Raw genomic sequence first — 22,781 nt, 5'->3', positions numbered from 1 at the left:
TCCTTAGCGGATCTAGATGCAGAAGGTCGTGTCTTACGTTGAGGAGATGACTGATTTCCCGATAACCGGTGATAGCCACCACCTAGGCGACTACAAGATGGCTGTGGTCAGCCTGCGACGCGACCCAGCACCTATAGTGGCAGCCTTGATGTGTTTGCTGGAGCGGGGAGCCTGCCACAATGTGGTTGCATCGAGTGTCCGCCTCTTGGTCACTCGCATGAGGCTCTGCTCTTGACGAGAGCTGAGCGAAAAAGGTAGTCTTCTCGATGGAACCTGGCTTGCCAGAGCGCCACCAATGGACCAGTTGGGGAGAGGGAAGGTCTGAAAACACCTACAGCTGTAGCCAACTGGCGCACCAGCACCTCACAGATGGGCCAGCGGTGGAAGGGACTCCTGCTAAAGCTGCCTGGTGGATCAGCAACCAACGCTAGATCAGCCATGTAATGAGGGCTGTTAAACCCCTCCTGCTATTGTTTGCTGGTGCACAAGAACTTCACTGCTATAAAAGCAGTGAAAAAATGGGCTGAAAAATGTGCCACATTGACGGTGCCTGACACCCTAGCGTCCCACCGCTATACCAGTAGTGGTCCCCTGCTACAGCTGCCTAGCGCACCAGCATAGCTTCGATAGACCAGCAGTGTTCGGGTATTCATGACCTCAAAACAGCACTGAAAAGCAAAAAGCATTGAACCAGGCTGGGGTTTAAGTTCCAACCCAAAATATCTTAAAAATTAGAAAGATAAAATTATTTTAAACTTATTCATTATCAACGTCGAAGCAATGTCATAATTAGCAAAGACAACAACAAAAAATAATGTGAATTCTGTTATTTAGGCAAAGAAAAAAGTTTAACCCAAAAATTTATTCGTAAAATCAAAAAATGTACTTTTTTAAAACCACTTAAAAAGCTGTGCTCAGCAAGGCACATATCCCTGCAAAACGCTAATATTGTATTACTATGAATACCATAAAATTTTTTAGGCGATAATGGGAATGATTATCAAAAAGAATTTTGACAATACAATATCATATAAATGTACCATATTCATATATGCATTTTCCTCTGAAAAATATTATGCTCTAAAAAAAGGATACTGTTCCTTACAAAAATTCAGTACACAGAGAGATAAAAAAAACACACACACACCTCCTTAAATAATGCAAATCAAACACTCCAGAAAAAAATTATAAAAATTTGTTAAAGTTCGCGAGCTCCATAATTATCCTCTTGCAGTTGTAATTTCTTCGCTACGTGTCCAATAAAGATATTCAAAAGTTTGGAAATTTACCAAACCTCAAAATTCACTTCAAAAATATACTTGATTAGTACTTGCGAAAGTATTACTTTGCATTATTATCATTTACATCCAACGAAGTCACCTAAGTTGATTTAGCTGAAATTCATTTTCATAATACAGCATGACAGATACTGATAAAGGCTCGGTCATGACTGACGAAAACCCTTTTACACTTCATGCCCTGAAAACTAATTGAGGGAATGTTTGAGTTCAATCAACATTTCGTTAAAAGTCAGGTGTTTATTCCCCACGCCGATTACTAAAAACCTTTGCCGTAATGAACTTAATAAAAGTTCGTGCCGAAATTCAAATAGTGTCTTTGCGAACAAGACTGCACGCTACAGCTCAATAAAGTTTATCTATTCTATGGTAACCCATCAAGAGGATACTATCCTTTTGCATCATATTTGTTAATATTTACAATCATAAACATAGTTATTTAAGTTATGATGGATAAGGGATTAAAAGTTTATTCTGTCTCATTACATTGGTGCTAAAGTGTGTTCCTTGTAGGATATGAAAAATTAACTCCTTTTTACAAGTTCGGTATTATTTAATTATTTTAATAAACTAATTAATATTTACTTATCGACGAAGATTCTGATACGTCCTACATCGAAGGACAGCTATATTAAACAATTTTTTTGGAACAGGGTGAATTGCTATGGGCTTTCTCAAACTCTGATGCAAGTGAGCCTGGTATTTTAGTACAACCAGGATCAGCCCATCAAAAAAATATAACCAGTTAAAAAACTAAACTAAGAAATTAATAAATTCTTTAAATATAAGTAGTTGTGTTGCTGACTTTTTGTGGTGCCGTGCCACCGAAACAATGACAAAGTTTCTAAGAGTATATTTCATAAGTGTAAATTGAGTTTTTTATTATGTTACCTATTTGTTAGCCGTGTACGTATAAAGTAAGAAACTTATAGTTAAAATTTTGTTTCATAAAAGCATGTGCGACATGGGTGCCAGGTATTGCCATATGGGTGATGTTACAGATATATTTGACGCCACAGTTTCCTTGTAACAGGTATCAAGCTAGATCTTAGAGCGCGATGGTGCTATTTAGTGTTCTTACAGATATATCTGACAACACAGTGTTGCCAAGTGGGTGAACTTAAGCTATATCTGTCGGCAAACTATTATTATAATAGTGAAATCACAGGTAGATTTGAAAGACCGGTGTTGTCATGCAAGTGTTCATAGAGTGAGAACTGGTAGACACGACTTTTTCACATAAGTGTTCTTACAGCTTAGAACTGGCAGTCCAGTGTTGCCACATGAGTGGCCTTACAGCTATATCTGGCAGCCTGGTGTTGTAATGCAGTAAGTTTACAGTTAGATCTGGCATTCCGGTGTTGCCACATGAGTGGCCTTACAGCTATATCTGGCAGCCTGGTGTTGTAATGTAGTAAGTTTACAGTTAGATCTGGCATTCCGGTGTTGCCACATGAGTGGCCTTACAGCTATATCTGGCAGCCTGGTGTTGTAATGTTGTAATCTTACAGTTAGATCTGGCAGTCCGGTGTAGCCACATGAGTGGCCTTACAGCTATATCTGGCAGCCTGGTGTTGTAATGTAGTAAGTTTACAGTTAGATCTGGCATTCCGGTGTTGCCACATGAGTGGCCTTACAGCTATATCTGGCAGCCTGGTGTTGTAATGTTGTAATCTTACAGTTAGATCTGGCAGTCCGGTGTAGCCACATGAGTGGCCTTACAGCTATATCTGGCAGCTAGGTGTTGTAATGTAGTAATCTTACAGTTAGATCTTGCAGTCCGGTGTTGCCACATGAGTGGCCTTACAGCTATATCTGGCAGCCTGGTGTTGCCACATGAGTGATCTTACAGTTATACCTGTTAGTCCTGAAGGTTCTGCAAATGCAACATTACTGCAATAAGTAATTAGTGAGATCTGGATATTTTTGTTTTGTTTTTAACTGTTAATTTAGGGTGTTATCTTTAAATTTGATGAAACTTTTCATGGATTGATTATGTTGGGCAATACACATTTTGAAATTTTTACTTACTATGAATGTAAATGTAAGCTACTTTTATATTTTATCTTAATTAGCTGATATGGTGAATGAAGCACGCGGTACAACAACAACAACAACAACAGAAACAACATCTTATTAGGTTCCCTGTCTTTGCTGTGTTACTGAGTTGAATTTAATAAGATGATAATTTTATAGAAAGAATAAATAGGCTAACCTTATCTTTATTTTGAGTAATCGATTATTATGCTTTATAATTTATTTGCTTTATTCTTGTATATGTTTCTTCATTTTTTAAATTTATATATTTAAAGCAAACTTGCTGACTATAAGTCAATAATTTTTTTTATAATTAATTAACACACACATACATTTTTTGAAGAACAGTTGTAATTGTACAAGAACTCCTTAAGTTCGCTAACTTGATTTGCCTATCTTGGAATGCGATACAAATTGTTATTTATTTTCCACAGCAATTGTTCAAGGTTTATGAAGATTGTTCAGGTGCAGTAACAAGCCATGGTATAGGTATACTGATCTGAAATGCAGTGGTATCCGGACAATGAGAGAGAGAGAGAGAGAGAGAGAGGTGCAGGTGCCTGTGAAAGCAGCCAACGCGTGAAGGTGAAAGTGGGGGCCTCGCACCAGACACGCCGAGCCACTGACCTTGGCCCGGTTGCGCGGGCAAGGCGAGGCACGCACCTGGGTGCAGGGGGTTGTTGAAGCCGCGACCCTTGCACACCACGGCCAGCAGGTCGGCAAGATGGCGGCCGCAGCGTGGCGCGGCGGCTCCCAGGGTTCCGCGGGTCGCCGCCGCCAGCAGCACCAGCGCCAGTGCTGCCACGGACCGCATCGCGCGCAACCTGCCGCACACCAGCGCCATAGAGCAAGAGGGCGATATAGAAGTGCCTTTCTTACAGGGGGGCCCATAACTACTAGAAACTAAATATTGGTTTAGAGGTTCAAATCCAAAGTTCTAGGTTTGTAATGTTAATCTAATTACTTGACGACTAATTGCTTAGTAAAAAATTTTAAATTATGTGAAAAACAATTAACGCTCTTTTGTTATAAAGAGGCAAGTTTTATATAAATGAGCAGGGTATGCAAAATTTCTGGTATTTTACACCACATAGTATGTGGTCACCAAAATTAAGTGAATTAATTTTCACTGTTTTGTTTGCCTGATAATAGCGTATGCATTACTTCTCACAGTCAATGTAGCTGTGCTAGAAATTTATTGTGAAAAATACTATCTAGCAGATGGACACAAAAGAACTTGAAAAAAAAATCTAGGTCTTAGTTTCGGCAATTAGAGTTCCTCCCCCATGGACAACACCGCGTCAACACAGCATGTCTGCTCATGTGTAACTCTTTTCTTCACTTTCCATGCCTCCACTGTTCCAAGTATATTTTGACTTGAAATATAAAGCTTTTTTAAAGCTAACTTTGGTTATTATAAAACATAATTGCATTCGCAAGTTTGCAGGCATTCTTAGTTAGCTCGTAATGGCTATCTTGATTCAGCCCATGATGCAAGCTTTATTCAAGCGTGCAGGCTTGAAATGGCTGGCTATGATTGCTGGAACTTGAAGTATTTTGCTGGCGATTGTTACGCAATGGCGTGCGGGGGTTTGCCGAAGTACGCCACGTCGCGAGGCGGGGAGAAAGCCGGCTCGGCTCAAGAGGACGAGCAGAAGGGAAAGCGGCAGCCGTCTGCTGCTTCTGGATGCAGCTTACGAAATATCCGGCAGCTGCAGGCGTTAAAATCTGCTTCAACTCCTGATCCAGAGGATTCGCGACCCAGGAATATTGTGGATTTGTTGCGTGATAGAGCAAAATTTCCAATTCTCTGCATAATTTACCGATATTTTTGTGACGACTTCTTTAGCGTCGTAACTGGATTGAGTGCTGGTGGCGTCGCTGCGAGATCGGGGATGTTCGGGTTAGTTCGTGTATCCTCGGAGCATTGCACAGGGAATGCCGTGTTGTGAGGTTGGTAGTGTAGCTGCTTGTTTTTTTTCTGCTCTCCTTATGGTCGTTGTTGTGATCTAAAAGACGACTGTGTGATGTCAGGCGAGAGGGATTGAAATATTGTTCCCTGCCGAGTAAAGTGCCTTTTTAATATTGAAGATGTGCTATTTTACGCTGATTTGTGCTCGACAGGTTAGCATGGGGAAACATGCACGAAGAATTAAACAGTGATTATTGACGTTTACTCCGGTATAAAATGCGAGCACAGGCGTATGAAAAGTTCGACGTTTTACTGCTGTTTTGCCAATTGTAATTATTTTCCTTTTGTACACATTTGCATGCTAAAAAGACAGAATTGACAAGATTATTGTACAGGCCAATATGAGAAGCTCAAGTATTTGATACAGTTTGTTGTGGTGCAGCTGTTGAGCTAGTTAATGAACGAAAGGGGGAGGGGGGTACCGAGGCAACGTCGAGGCCCTCCAGGTCCTTGGCACAACCTAAGGGTCATGTCTAGTCAGGGCTTCCGTGGTCGCCGCCGGTGGGGTCCAGGCACGTTCGGACCTTAACCGACTGTAAACCTGTAAAACTGAGTATTTATTAAATTTTTTAAAGTTTGATTGAATGTTTATTTCACCAACATTATTTATAATATTACTCTGGTCATTTTACAATTTTATTTTTATTAGTTATTTGCATGTAAAACTAAAGTTGGTTTTTTACTACACCAGGTAAGTGTAACTTCTAAGTGTGTACATAAGTACACGAACTGACTTTTTTTCATCAACGTGCTCGCATCACGCCGCATTCGCGATGGATGGTTTTCGCGCAGCCCGCGACCGCACATGTTGGGGATGTTATTCCTGTGCATGACTCTAGGCGCCGCGAGGCAGAGACCGGGGTTCGTTTCCCAGCGAGACACACGGGCTTCCAACACCCGCTGTGATCAGTGCTTGCGTCCAGAACTGAGACCTCTACTTCTCTTGGTAGCTGCAAATTTCGCCTCAAACGTTGCTGACAGATTTATCAGGATCAACCCGAAGGCCCACGTTGCTTAACATGCAGATTTACTGGCATATGCTCCCTGGTGTGGGCTGAGTCCTACTGCACGAGCTACCTAGAGCCATACATCAATTCAATGCGGTCCGGTGGCGTCGGAGAAGGACTATGTCGAAGAGGCTCAGGAGACCCATTCCAGCATCGACACCACCCCACCCCTAGCCCATTCCGCAGCCAATAGCTTCCCTGGTGGCTGAGCCCCTCCGGCAGACAGTGAGGGCGACTATCCTGGGACTCCTCAGAACACACGGGGAGCCCGAGATCCGGCCGAGGAACTGCGCGGTCTCTGCTAGCTCCAGTACGCGGCTCACAGCGGACTCCGAGCTACCACACCAAGTGCGAGACAGACTCCGCACGGCCCTGGCTCTCGAGGAACTCCAGGGAGAGTCTCCCAGTCAACGACTGGCTGCCCCGCTCTGCTACCACTAATGTACATATTCTTTAAGTACATATCTGGTATTTTGGATAAACCATTATTTAACTAGGAGCCAATGAGAAACTCATAGCAAACATGTGATCGAACCGTGAGCGACCCTGAGAGAAATGAGAGGTGGCAGCAGCCAATGAGCACAAGACATCGACTTGATCATGGAGTCTAGTCTGGTGCCGGAAAATAAATTCTCATTTCTCCAGTCATAAAATACACTGAAATTCAGGCCAACATGCGATTGAAATGAAAAAGGAGTGTCGCACTGAAGTGACAGTGAGTGCCGAAAGGAATATGCTGGACATGAGATGTTCAGATAAGCATGTGACACTAAGTCCTTAAATAAATCTGTAAGGTTCAATTGACTGAAGCAATCGTCATTAAATGGTTGTTAAATAATACGTACTTGGAGCAAAGTGCGATAATGTTAAAGTAGGCATTTTTTAATTCAGCTTTAGAAAATATCTCAAAGTGTTATATAAAACATTTTAATGTAAAAATAACTGTTTATGCATAGTTAAGGTGGAAAACTAGTTTTATTTGTTGATACGGAAGTTAAAAACATCCCCTATTAATACATATTCATTGGAGCGTTGTTAAAATTATACTTATAATAATTATCTGGCTTCTATACATTATTTATAATTGTAATAAAAAATATTTATGGCTTGGCGATTTCAATACATGTTTATGTTGAATGGTAATACTTAGAGAATAAATTGGTTTGCTTAAGGTGGCTATCGTTGAGTTGATATATAATCCACGTGAGCAAAGATAAACGATACATATGGGTGGAACAAGACCCTTTGTGACGCTCATGTATGACTTGTTCGCGCTTTTCACAGCAGAAACTACAACTTATAACACGATAATAGTAGGATTTAGTTTGGAAATAAATAAACACCCTCACATACATTTTGTTTCTCGGCGTAATCTGACCAATATCTTTAAAGATAAAAAATTATATATTTTTTATCTTGTTTAATTATTATGATTATTTAAGTGCGGAAATAATTTGTTGTTAATTTTTCTTATTTAAAAAAATTACCTCAAAATAAAAATTTAATATAAATCGACGCGGCTTTCGAGGATGTACAACAAGAAAATCTCATATTTATAAAATTCACAAATCAAAATTTTGTCTCTCTTGAAACACCACGTGCCTAAAACAGGATAGCGCTGAAAGAAACCACGTGTGGGAAAGAGACTACTATCCATTACACTGCACATAGGAATCAATACAACAACAACAACAACAACAACAATCGTAGTTCATGAAAACAATGCATGTGTTTCGTACATATCAACTTCGATAACAGCTTAAAAATTATTCGTTTTACCCAGAAAATATAATTTTACAATATTGTTTATGAAAAAACAAATTTTCTGATTCATTTGTGATTTCTTTTAAGGTTTTACATTAAAATTTTATTTTTAAAACACAAATAGTTAAATCAGAGCTGCACACCAGAGAATTGGTTTATTTATATGAAAATTATTGTGCCGCAAATTCAGGCATTTCTATCGGCACCATGACTCAACCTTTTGTACTTTGATCAGTATATAGAGGCCCTTACTTTTTTTTTTGACTGTTGTATCCTATGGGAACATTTTAACTTAAACTTTAGCTTGGTAGTAACACCTCAGGGACCTGCCAAGGTTTCTTCTTCACAAGCTGTGTTAGCAGCCTATTTTCCTGCAAGTCCCGGAGTGTAATATCTCCCGTCCTCGCCAACAGCAGCGCACTGCTGCACTTGAGCGCCTGCGACTGTCTGTCTGTGCACTCGGAGTATGGGCATGGCTAAGACATCGGCTGGGCTCTGCATCATTCGCCAGGGCACTCATTTCCTTTGTCGGCCTGTAAGAGCAATCAGGCATTGCATGTCTGTCAGTGGCAGCATTCTCCCCACACCCCTTCACCACCTGTGTTTTCCGCTGTGCTGCTCGGAACCCAGATCTGGCCAATGGCCGGATCCCCTCCTCAGCATCTCCCTTTCTTGGATCTTCTAACTCACCCAGATGGCCTCCGAGCGCAGCTATCTCTCGGTGCCCTCCGGAACCAATGTTAAGCTCTTTAACTCCGCTTTGTCCCGCCAGGCAGTGCCCTCTCCTAGACCTCGTTATTCAAGCGGTATTATATACCGCGGCATCTCTGAGCGCCACCTAGCAGCATGGTTGCCAACTATGGTTCGGCGATACTAAGTTTAGTTCGTCTTTTCCGCCACTGAGCGCCACTGCACAGACGGTCCTCTCTTAACCCTCCCACCAAAAAAAAAATGCCCTTCAGGCTTGGAGGCTTTTCATGGGGGCCCTACCTCCATAACGTTTCGCTATTCGACTGTCTCCTGGCCGGCCTACTTTTATACCTCCGTGGACACACTTCTATGTAAATTTGCCCCTCCCCCTTTTTTTGGCCTACATTCTGGCAATGCATGTACATCCAGCCCTCCGGCACTAATTTCACGTCTAGGCGGAATGATACACAAGACCCTCTATTCCTCTCGGCCCTCGGCCGGATCTCAGGAAGAATCCTCCGAATCTCATGTGACCGCCGCTCTCGTCTGAACTGCTCTTCGCGTATCAGTGCTCAGTGATGAGTTTCGATACCAGATGCTAGAAAACTACGGGATAGGCTCCCAAAAGCTAAGTCTCTTTTAATATGTAGTTTTCGTATACTGGTCTTTGCTATATTTTTCTCCTTTTGGTAATCTACCCACGTGTCGTGCTATGCAACTGAGCATGAACTTTGTTGTGTTTCACCATCTCTCATCATGACTTGATCACTCGTTTGGCTACCCACTTATTTAGTAAGTGGAATGATTTTTTTATAACCCCGACATCCCTTTAAATTTGGTTCAGTTACAAGTTTGAGTTATAGCAATTTTAATTTGTATTGTCGCTAATCACACTGCATTGTTTTTAATGCTGTGTGTCCAAGTTTCAGCCTTCTGCAATGGTCTCTCCGGTATCCTGGCCTTTTGAGGGATTCTCTGGTCGGCGCGTCCTGAGGATGTCGCCTCCCAGGACATCCGATAGACTTAGTGTTTATAAAGTTTATCACCTTAATTTTTAATAACTTTCACATGTCTCTCAAACTCCTTAAACTCAGTATGTTTTACAACAATTTATTAATAAATACGATTCAAATAATGAGAGATGTGACGATATTTCATTGCATCTATAAATGAACATATTGTTGCTGAAACTTTCCATAATTAAAAATTTAAATTATAAATAACGATTTAAATATGTTTTTGAAAAGATTTCTTCAGAAATTTCTAGGTTGGATGCCCCATCTACAAAAGCATATGACAGACGTTTCGACGTACATTGTTTAAATCAAAGTTAGTGACTGGTGTGGTATACTGGCACAGACATATTAAAGGTCATCCAAAGAAAGCTTTGATTATTCCAAGTGGAAGTCCATGCTTGGAGGAGGATGTGACCAATCAGTATGATCAGTACAAAATAGTTATTTGTGACAAAATTTTAAAAGGTGACCATTCGTGGTTGTGGCAAATTACCTCGTGACTTCTGCATTTCTTAGAGAGCTTAATATTTCAGCTACATTGTAAATTGTATAACTTATCATAACAATAGCAGTAACCCTAAAAAAAAGAATACTTTCCCGCGCATACTGCCGAGTTGTTCCTCGCGTGAGGACAAGGACTCGTGGCAGATGCGCGCTATTGTTTACCTGAGCAGGGCGTGCTGGCGTCCTCCAGGTCACGCGGGGTCACTACGTCACTCCTCCGCCTCCGCACCGCCTTTATAAGGCGTCTGAAGGGCGCCACGCCACGCCACGCCCAATCAGCTGCCGTATCACTGGAGCCCCTTCCCCCCAGTGACGCCTGCTAACGACCCCTGAAGCACGTCGCGTCGCACTCGCTTACGGTAACAGTTGTGACGGCGGATAACAAGCCCGCCTTTCTTCCTCGCTGATCGATGTGGCGCCGTGGTCTCCCCTGCATTGTTCCCGCGACCCACCATTTCCTGTTTACTTTATTGAATAGGCTCGGCTTCCTGGGGCAATCCAACACTTTGAGAAACAATTACCAAATGTCGCCCATCTTTGCAAACCAAACACTGGATTGAATTCATTTACTCGAGGTTAATGTTTGGACACGTTTTATAACATGGCATTATCACAGGCCTCGATGTGCACTGTTTGTCTCGATGTTAGCTGTAATAAATTTCTTAAACACGATAACGTTATGTCAAATACAATTTCATTCATCGTAAAGAGTATTTTGGAAATTTACAAAGCAATTCTTTGGTAAATAAAAGTGTCAAATTTTATATTGGTGAAAACTGAGCAAGGAATACCTGTCGAATACACAAACCAAATGGTTCATCTGGGGAAGACGGAATCGTAGTCTCCCAGATTGTGACAAGCACCACTGTTGGGGTGCGGCCATCAGGAACAGCTCGCCTGTTCTGCAGCCTACAGGATATACACCCTGCTGATTGGCTGCTGACTGGCGAGAGACTCGGTCTGTGATAGGCAGCAGACATCCACTATAGTTGCAGATGCATAGGGACTGGAAGAATTAACTGTTACAAAGATATATAGGGCGGACTCCAAAGTCCTATGCACACTTGGGTAAGAGTCCCTGCTCATCAGTCGCTCACTTGAGAGATCACTAGGGGCATGCATATTTCGCGAAAAGATTCCGAGACCAGTTGAAAGTTAAAACACTGTAGCATCATCTGTGTTTCGTGATTAGGTAGTTTCTTTCCAACTTATGTCGATAGTTTCATAACCACGCACAGTAATTCAGTGCACAAGAAAACGCGTCCTGAGTGGCTCGGTCAAATATGGCAATGACTTCTCTTGCAGACGGCCGCCAATCACAAGTAAGAAACCGCTGGTGCGGGTACACCTTTTTGCAGTCCATTAGGCGTTGAGATTTTTCCGCGAAAAATGCCTGCCCCTAAATATCACTAACATGGATGGCCTGTGATTCAATAATTTTATTGTTGAGAGTACTGGCCCAGAGTCCTTAACATAAACTGTGGACCAATCATAGCAGCCGGTCTAAGGTGAAACGGTTTTCATTCTGGTCTAACTTGAAATGAATCCGTGAATTTTTCCGGTCTCTGCAGATAACAGCATTGTAGAGGCACAAGTATTTCTCCTGTTAGCTCGGTCCTCTCGTAGACCTGAAGAGCTCACGGCCGGCCCACAGCGCAGAGGTCACGTGGTGGACCCTGAGTCAGTGAACAGGGAGAAGCGGCGTGGCCCAGCCTCATGTTCCTGATTGCGGTGTCGCCCAGTGAACACTCTGCAGCTGCTAGAGTCTGCTCTATGTGCTCTGCCGTGGCCAGGCATTCGTGAAGGAGACAGTCTGGTTTACTCATTATATTATAATTTATGAATACGTTTTCATTATAATAGAATTTTAAAAGATAATTGATCGTCACAATAAAATCTCGGGAAATATTGGTCTTTTAGAGCTCCAATGTTTACATAAAGAAATTAAATACATAATTTGGCTTGAGAAAAAAAACGGAACATTTTATATTTTGGTTTTTATTTATTTTTTAATACTCTGTTCTTAAGTCTAATTTTTTTGAATATTTCTATAAAATAACCAATAAATACATGAAACACTCAAGCCAAGTTTGTATGAAAAATAAATGCTTACAAAAACACGCGTGCAAACCGGTATTAAATATAGAATACTTAGAAAAACAATTTCTACCGCTTTTGTGCGTGTGTGTGAGGCATATTGGGTTGCTCTACACGCAACACAAACATACTGTTGGAATATTGATCAGATTTTTAATCTTCGCGAAAAAATGAAGTCTTCGGCAAGTAGAAATTCCACTTTCGTGCATATTCACAACGCAACAAATTTCTAACACAAAACGTCTTGTGCGCAAACGGCACTTTGCTTGGAGTCAAGTCATTGTAACAAACTTAAAATTATTTGTTCACTTCACTATTTTCATCAAGTAAAAAGTAAGAAAAAGATTCTTGATACATTTGTTGCGAACATACCTATAACGACAGTTTGAAGCCGGAATAATGATGAGAAATTTATCTTCGCCTTAATTAGGTGTTTATTTTTTATGTCCTCTTTGTTAAGTTTTGCGCTGTGTTACTTTCGCGGTTGTTTTTCACATGCCCAAATGGTGCCAGTGGGTACCCTATTGGTACCAGTGGGTGCCCAAGTTGTGTCAGTGGGTACCTTATTTGTACCAGTGGGTGCCAAAGTGGTGCCAGTGGGTGCCCAAGTAGTGCCAGTGGGTGCCAAAGTGGTACCAGTGGGTACCCAAGTGGTACCAGTGGGGGACCAAGTGGTGCCAGTGGGAGCCCGAATGTTACCATTGGGCGCCTGAGTACCTGAGTGGTACAGAAGAGAAGTGACGCAGCAGCTGCTGTGCTGTCTTCCAGCAGCGCGGGTCGGACTGCGAGGATCTCCCATTGGTCGAGACTGCTCCTGGCGAGTCCAGGCCTGCGCGCGCACCGCTAGCGACTGGCTGTAGGTCAAAACACTGTGGCTCGAGACTGACAGGGCTCATTAATGTGTTCTGTTTAATCAAGCCGCTCCGTGTCTGAAGGACGCGACCTTGCAGACGGCTGCAGCCTAGCGGGCGGCTCGGGCATAGCGTGTTGCAGTCTAGCGAGAGTTTAAAGAGCTTCACGAGAAAACACGGGCCATATGATTGTCAGAGAATGGAAACATTTCTCGTGTTTCACGTTCTCCACGATTGACTTCAGCAAACGTCACCAGTTCATTGGCTGCTGACTAGTCACACATATCAACTAGGTTGTCTATGATTCGACGCTTCTTTGGTTGAGAGTTTTTCATTGGCCCAGAGACCTCCGGATATACCGTGAGCTGAGTCTCGGAAATGTTGCGTATTAGTCTGGCCTCAGGGTAGAGTTCAATTCATAGATGTGCCCAACCCGTGTTTTGCTTCCCCATTGGTTGGATTTCTTAAAGAGAAAATTTTAATTCTTGATTATTAACATTACCTGATTCGCTTACTTCTCTCCTAGCTGTGCATCGTTGGCTCACGGTCGTAAAGGGGCGTGTCCAGATGTCTGCGGTCCAATCACGAACACAGCGCGAGAGCGCGAGGTTTGCATTCTAGCTTGCTACTAAATGAATGCGCGAAATTTCCACCGGAAGCAAAATCAACTAGAGTAGTCGAGGTATTTGAAAGTTAGCTGGGGACATTTTTTTTTCTCTTCCGTGAAATAATCTGATCGCCTGTTGGGCTGCAATAAGGCGGCCGTCTGCAGGAGGAGACATTGCCCTATTTGACCGAGCCACTCAGAATGAAGTTTATTCTGTACTGAATTATTTAGAACGGTGTTCCAACAGAAGACAGGCAGGTACCTGGAAGAAACTCGCCCAATCACGGAACGCAGATAATGCTGAAATGTTTAGACTCTCAGCAGTTCTAGGAATCTCCCTGCTTCAGTACAAGGCCCTGACGCCAGTCCACGGCTAAGTGAGGGAGTGAGGGGGGGGGGGGGGGCTACGCCACCAGGAGCGGGCACAATGGCGGTCTGGGACCGAGCCAGGTGTTCGTTACGCGCGTATCGCGAGCCTGCTCCTGTTTCCCTCCGCCTGGCACCGCCCCCTCCCCCCCACCCCCTGCAGCCCTCCCCCGCGGCCCGCGACTGTTTTCAATTAGCGCTCCACTTACACCGCAGATACGCGTTTCTTACATGCAGCTGATGACTTGCGCGTCTATAACCAACAGTAAGATTATAAATTACTACAAAACTACCAAACGAATCACAAAATACAATCTGAGTTGAGTGTAATATGGAACAACACATTTGATTAAAAATAAATAAATCCTTAGACTATAATTAAATTATGCTTAATCAAGTTTTTTCAATGATTAAGAAATTATTTTCTCTTTTATCACTGGAATCATTATTATGCATACGTATAAAAATAATATTTGTGTTTACGCGATAAATAAAATACAAAATGGAAAATGTAAGTGAGACTTTCAGTACTTGCCAATGATGTGTAAATATCTAACCTCAGTAACGAGGAAATTATTTTTTTTTTCATGTTGAATATATATATATATATATATATATATATATATATATATATATATATAATTGGATGTTGATATGTATATATGACGTCGATAAACTCCAACATCGTTTGACCGATCGCCATGAAAGTTGGTACATCGAAGTGTTTTATTTCATGGAGAAGGTTTTTATCAATTTTTTGTAACTCGCCGCTAGATGGCGCTGCAGCGCACCAACTTCTAAACCGTTCACCCGGTCGCCATGGGTAAACAGAAAATCATAGGTCGTAAACATACAAACAACAATTGTGTGTAATTTCTCTATGTCCTTCACACTGTCACATAGCGCTATCACCCTGTGTTCAGCCCGGGCAACGCCGCTCCGTGTACTGCAGCTATGAATAACTATTATTGTTTTATTTGTAGGCAAATTACATTTGTGTCACACGCGATTAAACTATCTTTGAAAGTCTTATAATGTCAATTACTTATACAATATCTATTTCGCTATAACTCAGGGAAAATAAAATATAGCAATAAATAATAACAAATACTGATTGTGAGTGTTTAGTAATTGGTTGGTAAGTAGAGGTATTAATAACAAACAGTGATTGTGATTTTGATTAATGATTGGAAAGAAAGTATAAAATGTAAGTGCTATATGAATAACCATGATTATTTTAATTGTAGGAAAATGAGATTTGTATCACACGCAATGAAACTATCTTTGGACATCTTACCTGTCAATAAACATTAAATACTAGCAATTATTTGAAAATAAAATAAATATATATGGGCAGGACGTCACGGACAAAAAATTTATCGCAGAATTATTAAAAATAATTCCGAGAGTTATAAATAGAGGGAAAAACGGTAAATGTTTTGCCATTTTTAAAATCTAACTATAATTCTATTTATCAAGATGGTAGGCCTACTATTGCCTAACAACAGGAGTACCGAACGCGTCTCAGGTAAATGCCTCAATACTAGACACGTGACATTTACCCCTAGACCGTAATTATCATCGCCTGTGTTTATGAGGTTATGCTTCTTTAGACGCTTTGAGAATGAAATTTCAGTATGCACCAGAAATGCAATTAAATAAGCGCACGTTGCAATACGGAAATTTTAGCACGTTGAAAGTCCAATGCGCACGCATGCAGGAAATGCTATAGCTACGAGCCAAAGTCGTCTTATAATCTTAACAAGTTATTGTCAAATATTATATTTACCAGGAAAATTGTGTTGGAACAAAAAAAATGTAATCACAAGCACGTTAGTTTGCGTTTCAAATATGGAGACCACAAAAAGTTACTGTAAATTAAATCGTTCTTAAAATCCCTTATGTGTAAAAACAAAAATAGTAATGACATCACACCAATTTATAGAATATTATCCTTTATACAGCTACGATTTGTTATTCTGTCTAATTGCTAACCAGTTGACTTCAACTGCAGAACAGACAACCACCCCATAGACTAATAACTCCATAACTAGGCACGGGTTTTATATAAATTTTATTGCATTCGTTAATTACATTTTTACGCATTAAAAAACTAATGAAAGTAAAATGGATACCCAAAAACTTGTACTAATATATATATATATATATATATATATATATATATATATATATATATATATATATATATGAAGAGTGGAAATGTCAAACGTTCTAAGTGCCATCTTAATAATTTTACAGGAGAAGCAAAAAAACCTTCTGAGTCTGTTAATACTTAACATTGTACTGCCACAATATGAAGGAAGATTCTTCAGCATTACAAGTAATAAGTTGTATAGTGCGCCATTACCAGAAAAGCAATGCCATAGAGCAAAGAAAGCAATAAAATAAGAACGTTATATGTGCCAAATGAAGTGATCATCGGGTCCAAGTGCCATTATGATTGCCGTATATATTCAGGGTTGAATAATAAGTTAATTCGATTATTAGTGTGAACACATATTTAAACGCAAAACTTCATTTGGAGAAACCAAACATTACTGGTAACCATTAGAAAAACATTTTACAGGTAGTAGAACAAACAACAATAGGATAATACACGAATGCTGTGTAGTCACAGAAGGGTAGGCTGTAAAATATCACTTTATGGAACATATACTAATGTTACATGTAACCAGTGTAACAGAATGCGTATTCCATTTTTACACAGGTGTACCAACTAACTGTCTATAATAGTCCCTGTGTTCTTCAGGAAGAAATGGTATCATTGTTAACAGGTCTTTTTTTTTCTCAGCTGACACACTGGGTAGCTCTTTCACAGTAAGCACAGCATTCTGTAAATCAACCACGGTTTTTCCTCGCTTTAAAATAGGGAAAGCTTGCCACTCTTCCAATTCAGAGTAAGTGTTTTTGATAGCTATTTGAGTTGGATGGGTTTGAGCAACCTTAATCATTGTGGACTTAGAAATGTTAAATTTACTCAATGTCAGCAATGAGTTTGCAACATTCTTCAAATCAAAGAAGTCACATTCATCCATTGCAACTACATGAAAAGTATTTACAGCTTTCGCTGACTCAACAATCTTATGTAAATCGTGGGGAACGAAGGCGTTGCTTACCTTCCTTCGTTTATCTATAATAGCGAAGTTTCTATCGCAACTCAAATAACTATGACCACTTACCAAGAATTTGTGTACAATTTCTTCAAACCACCCTAGACTCACTAGGAACATAATTAAAAATACAATCGTGCTGTTTTTATTCTGGCCAGCACAGTTGTCTGACCATATTATAAATTTTTTACGTTTCAGATGTCCCAAGTTGAAAACTTTCAGTAAGCATGACGCAACCTTGGAGCTACCGCGTGAAGCAATGCTTTCGTTCCACATAAATATGAAAGCATTATTGTGGTCACTGACATGAACCCCGAAATTGTAACAACTCAACTGCCTGCAGTAATACATATTGCCGTAAGTTAATGTCGGTACCGACAATACTTTCTGCATGTCAATGGACATTACTGTGCTGTCGCAGGTGGGCAGTTTGGCATTAGCTGAGTCAATGGCCATCAATCCCATAGCACGTTTGTATTTTTTGTGATGTACCTGCTGTAAAATTTTAGCTTTTGGTGAGCATTCATTACTAGCCTGAATCTGTAAATGTAACATGTCACACTGTTTGCATGTGTCTGTGCGAGGTTTATGAAACGACACGTGTGCAAACGATGTTTTAAACACTGACATGTAAAGTTTGCAAGATACGAGGCTGTCTGGATATAAAGATTTGTAGTACTCATAAAGACGTGATACATTCAAATCTGGGCTCAAATACTCTTTACATGACTTAGCGCGACCGTAGTGACTTTGGTCACGTGGGAAACTGTTTATGTGATCTTTAATGTTTTGTCAGTCACAGTCACTCAATGTGTTTCGACGGGGATTCTTACCGCGGTTGTCTATGTAGATGGATACCCCATCTTTTTATCTGGCTTGAAGTGTTTGTAAAAATCTGTGTCTAACCCCAAAAATGTCTTCGAATGTAGTTTTACAAACCGGTTTTGCGGTACCATTTGTGTCCGGTATTAAATAGCACAACGTGCACTGACGACGACTGTTTGCTGGATCGTCATACTTATCATGTCTGCGTCTACCTATTTCAGTTACCTGCATTATTCCTAACAAGTATGTTCCTTGTTCGTTTTCACTTGGTAATCCATGATAATCATTAAACAGTTTTAGCTTCCACTGCCAAGGTATATTACTGCATTGATAACTGCATTTAAAGGTTGTCTAAAACAATATTACATACACAATTAGAATGTTTCACGTAACAGCATAAGCTGTATTACACATAACATTGTAACTTAACTGAAATGTAGTAGTCTTAGTGATGCATTAAAGTTAAGCCCCAAATCATTATTCTTGTATCACTCTGAATGATTACTAATCTCATTCTTCGGCGATGGTTTCTCAAGAATTACAGTTTTTGTTTTCTTCCTCGCATAAGATTGTCCCGATATTCGCCTTTTGTTTTTATCATCTCTCCAAGTGCATTTATTCTTTCCCGTACTGCTATTACTTACTTCCATTACAAATTATTCAATTTGCATTCACTCAAGCACATATAGACACAACAAAATATCATACATGCTTGTAACTACGCATAACAACAGAACGGTAATGATACACTAACAATCCATGCTGTTTGGCACTTAGAACACCGAACGGCAGCACCGCTTGGCACATAGGCCGGCGCTATTTTTGTTGTCGAGTGTTTGAACTACTTCCAGGGTGTATTGGCACTTGTAACATTGCTGGGATACGAAACTAGGCACATAGAACAGTACTGTGAGATAAAACTATTTTTTCAGAAATCGGCACTTAGAACGTTTGACATTTCCACTCTTCATATATATATATATATATATATATATATATATATATATATATATATATATACATCTCTAGGTGCAGCTGATGTCACCAGGATTACTTGTCAGCGACATTCATATATTAACCTACTACAATATTTGACTGTAGGCTATCCTTGAATCACGATATTATATATACATATATGTATGTCATTTCCCTTGGCGTGACCCGACTGCTGAGTGAAGCACGTGGTGACAAGCGAACGGCAAATATTGTAGTAGGTTAATATAGGAAAGTCATCGAAAATCCGCGAGACAAGCGATGCTAAGCGATCCTAGTAGAATGAGCTGTACCGAGCGTTGTAAACAATATTTTAGTACGAGATTTTTAAGTTTTTATTTAACTGCGTGAATAGATTACTAACAAATGCATTATAAGTGTGTAGAAATTTGTTTATACGAGCGTTTTTTTTCAAACTCCGATGTCCTATGAAAGAAAGACATATTAACATAACATTATAATTTTACTACCAAATGTTCAGTCGGGCCTTACTTAATTTTCTACTTAATCGCCAAAACGATCGAGGCATTTCGAAGAAGTTAGCCGCTAGTAAGAAGAGACACAGGGCCAGCGCCTGGACTCCCTCTCCCTCACGACGCCGCTGTGAGGCGGGTGGACTAGTCGCGAGGGGCATTCTGCCCCCATTATTCGCAAATCTTGCGATAAGTGTTGACCCCGGAGCCAGTGCGCCGAGCGACTAGTTTTTATAGTATCACTCCAGTCATTTTATTATTTAATTTATATTAATTATTTACATGCAGACTTAGAGTTAGTTTTTTTTTACTACGCCATATAAGTATAACTTCTAACGCGCGTACATAAGTACACGTACCCTCCTTTTTTAAATTAATTTGTTGAGCTTGTATATTAATTAATTATTTTAATTTATCCAAATAAAAAAAGTGATATATTGTAATAAGTGGGAATAAAGGGTCCGGAAAGAATAACCGAATGAAGCGAACTGTAGTTATATTTTTGGCGTAGGTTGGCAGGGCTAACTGCACACGTCTGCGCCAGGCTCAATGCCTTCTTCGCGCAAAGCCACTGGACACCCCTGCGCTAGGTACGCGCGGCGTCCTAGCCGCTGGACACCCCTGATCGCGACAGTCTGTTCCCACCCTCTGCTCGGGCCTAGACTTAGCAGGGTTCCGCTCACGGCATTATGTTCCTTAAGAGAAACTGCTGGTTTTAGCATTCCCTGCCACCCATTCAATTTACGTCCCACAATTTCCGAACATTCTGTACTCAATAATTTCACACCATATGTCACGTGAATTTAAATGAAGCCAATAATACTTCTATAAATATATTTTACTGAGGAAGTTCTAATGAAACACAAATATAAGATTTTTTTTGTTAATCTGTTGATAAAAACAAGAATAAATTTTTATATGAATATTTGATATTTGTGTTTTATTTTCCATGTTTCTATCATAAAGGTTTTTTTCACACTAATTTGTAGTTCATATTAAACAAAATGATGATTATTTGTATAGTTCCTTAAAAATGGGGAAAAAATCTTTTCCACAAAATCCAGGATCTTTTAATCAGCTACAGCTTCTCTTCAATGAAATGAAATACAATCTCTTAAGTCAATATCACTCACTAGCTTCGTTAATTAATCAGAATTCTTAACACAAGCTCCGTGACGCTTCACGGGATATCAATACTGAGCTCAAACAGCACCCTCCGAAGCAGCATATGGCAGTATTGAGCCGAATATCTATGGGCTATAATAGTCCTACTTACAATTATAAATTCGCAAATGTGTTTGTTAGTTTGTTCTTCTCTTACGTAGCAACGAAACGGATCGACATGATTTCTTGCACAGAGATAGTTTATAGGCCGGAGACTGTCATGGGCTTCGTTTCATCCCGGGAAAACACTCAGTTCTTGTGGGATAGACCTGAAGCGTAATTATGTAGCGTTGTTGAAGCTGTAATTGTATTCACGGTAACGGGCTTTTGCGTTGTTGATGTCTCCATGGCAACCGCCATTGCATAAGTTGGCTTCAGTTTGGGTTGGATTCGTCTATTATTTAATACTAGCTGCCCGACCCGGCTTCGCACGGCTATACTAATGGAAAAAAATTAAGCCCCATCTCCCATTTACAGTAATGGTAAATAAATAAAAAAATTCAGTGAAAATTTATTACAATGCTGTATAATGTACCGGAGAGAAAATGAATAGCACCGATGGTTTCCCGACTCGTGCACGCAACGTACAACTGATGTACCCGTACTTCGCTACGGCAGTCTACAGGCAGATCAATCTTGCGCCGCTCATTATACATGCCCCTCCTTGTGGGTACGCCCCTGCCGCGCGATGCCCGTTGCCATGGAGACGCAGAAGGCATGAACAATGCAAAATCCTGTTCTCATGCAAAGTACCCACTGTTGCCTGGTTTTAACCACCCATGGGATATAATTTTCGAAAAATTTCATCCTGCGTAACATAAGAATCATTACTGTGAAGTTGCAAGTCTGTAAAATATATATACTTGGAAAAAAGGGCAATTTTTGATATTTAAAGTACCCGCAAAATTTCAACGGTGATGACTGCACTAACAATGAAATAGTCGTTGCCATAGAGACGAATGAAGCATCACAGCCGTTGCCATGGTGATTTCCTACCAAAAACTGTAAATTTTGATATATTACGCCCTCGAAACTCACCTTGGGATCGGATTTACGCAGAATCCGTTCTTAGTGAGCGTCTGCATCACAAAATGAGTAACTATGCTAAATTTCAAGTCAATCGGGTGCATAGTTTTAGAGGTCTCGTGATGAGTGAGTCAGTGAGTGGTATTTCGCTTATACACACACACACACACACACACACACATATATATATATATATATATATATATACATACACATATATATACAAGTCCTTGTCAGAATTGTAACGGGAGAGGAAAATTATTGATGGTCTAAAAAATGAAAATTAACTAAAAATAATAAAAATAATTCTAGTAAAAGAAAAAAAAACAAATTAAACACAGAGAGAGGAAAAAAACAATAATTTAGGTTTGCGATTTAAAGTGATAAAAAGTATTAAAATACTAATTGAATTCTTATGAGGGTACTGATTGCTTCGTTGTTAATATCACACGGGTGTTTTTTACTTGTATGGGAAAATTAAGAATGATAAGGCATCTAGTGCGTGGCAACAATGTTAATAGGCAATAGGAAATAAACTTCTAGCGCCTGCGGCATTGTCAATACACACTTCGTACGTGTACTGCATGTTGTATCTAACCCCCTCCAACGCATTTGATTCTAAATTGGACTTTTAGTAAGGATCCCTAATGTTATTGATAATATAATATAGCCTATAGCCTTCCTCGATAAATGTACGATCCAACACTGAAAGAATTTTTGAAATCGGACCAGTGGTTCCTGAGTTTAGCGCGTTCAAACAAACAAACAAACAAACTCTTCAGCTTTATAATATTAGCATAGATTCTTAGTCAATTTTGACTTTCAATGCCTCTCAAACATAAATGAAGTCTTTAGAGGGTGCCATCCTAAGGACAGGTAAAAAAGACTTGCTCGATCGCTAGAGTCTATGGAAGATACTGAACATATACGTTGTCAATATGAACATTTGCTAATGCGTTG

At 40.2% G+C, this 22,781-nt stretch overlaps 1 protein-coding gene across 4 annotated transcripts in view; it reads right to left on the bottom strand.

Annotated features, from left to right (window-relative positions):
- Positions 1 to 22,781, bottom strand: part of LOC134536657 (bombyxin B-7-like) — a 97,754-nt gene that overhangs the window by 14,460 nt on the left and 60,513 nt on the right. For 2 of the 4 annotated variants that reach the window (XM_063376463.1, XM_063376465.1), the window contains exon 2: positions 3,999 to 4,159. In XM_063376463.1, the coding sequence (XP_063232533.1) occupies positions 3,999 to 4,149 (151 nt within the window). In that variant the 5' untranslated portion in view covers positions 4,150 to 4,159. Of the gene's footprint in view, positions 1 to 3,962; positions 4,160 to 22,781 lie in introns of all 4 variants that reach the window. The other 2 variants (XM_063376462.1, XM_063376464.1) reach the window with 1 other exon arrangement.

This window comes from Bacillus rossius, chromosome 11 (assembly GCF_032445375.1).
Source record: "Bacillus rossius redtenbacheri isolate Brsri chromosome 11, Brsri_v3, whole genome shotgun sequence".
In the NCBI taxonomy this organism is placed as follows: domain Eukaryota; kingdom Metazoa; phylum Arthropoda; class Insecta; order Phasmatodea; family Bacillidae; genus Bacillus; species Bacillus rossius.
This window is presented reverse-complemented; position numbering and strand designations above follow the sequence as displayed.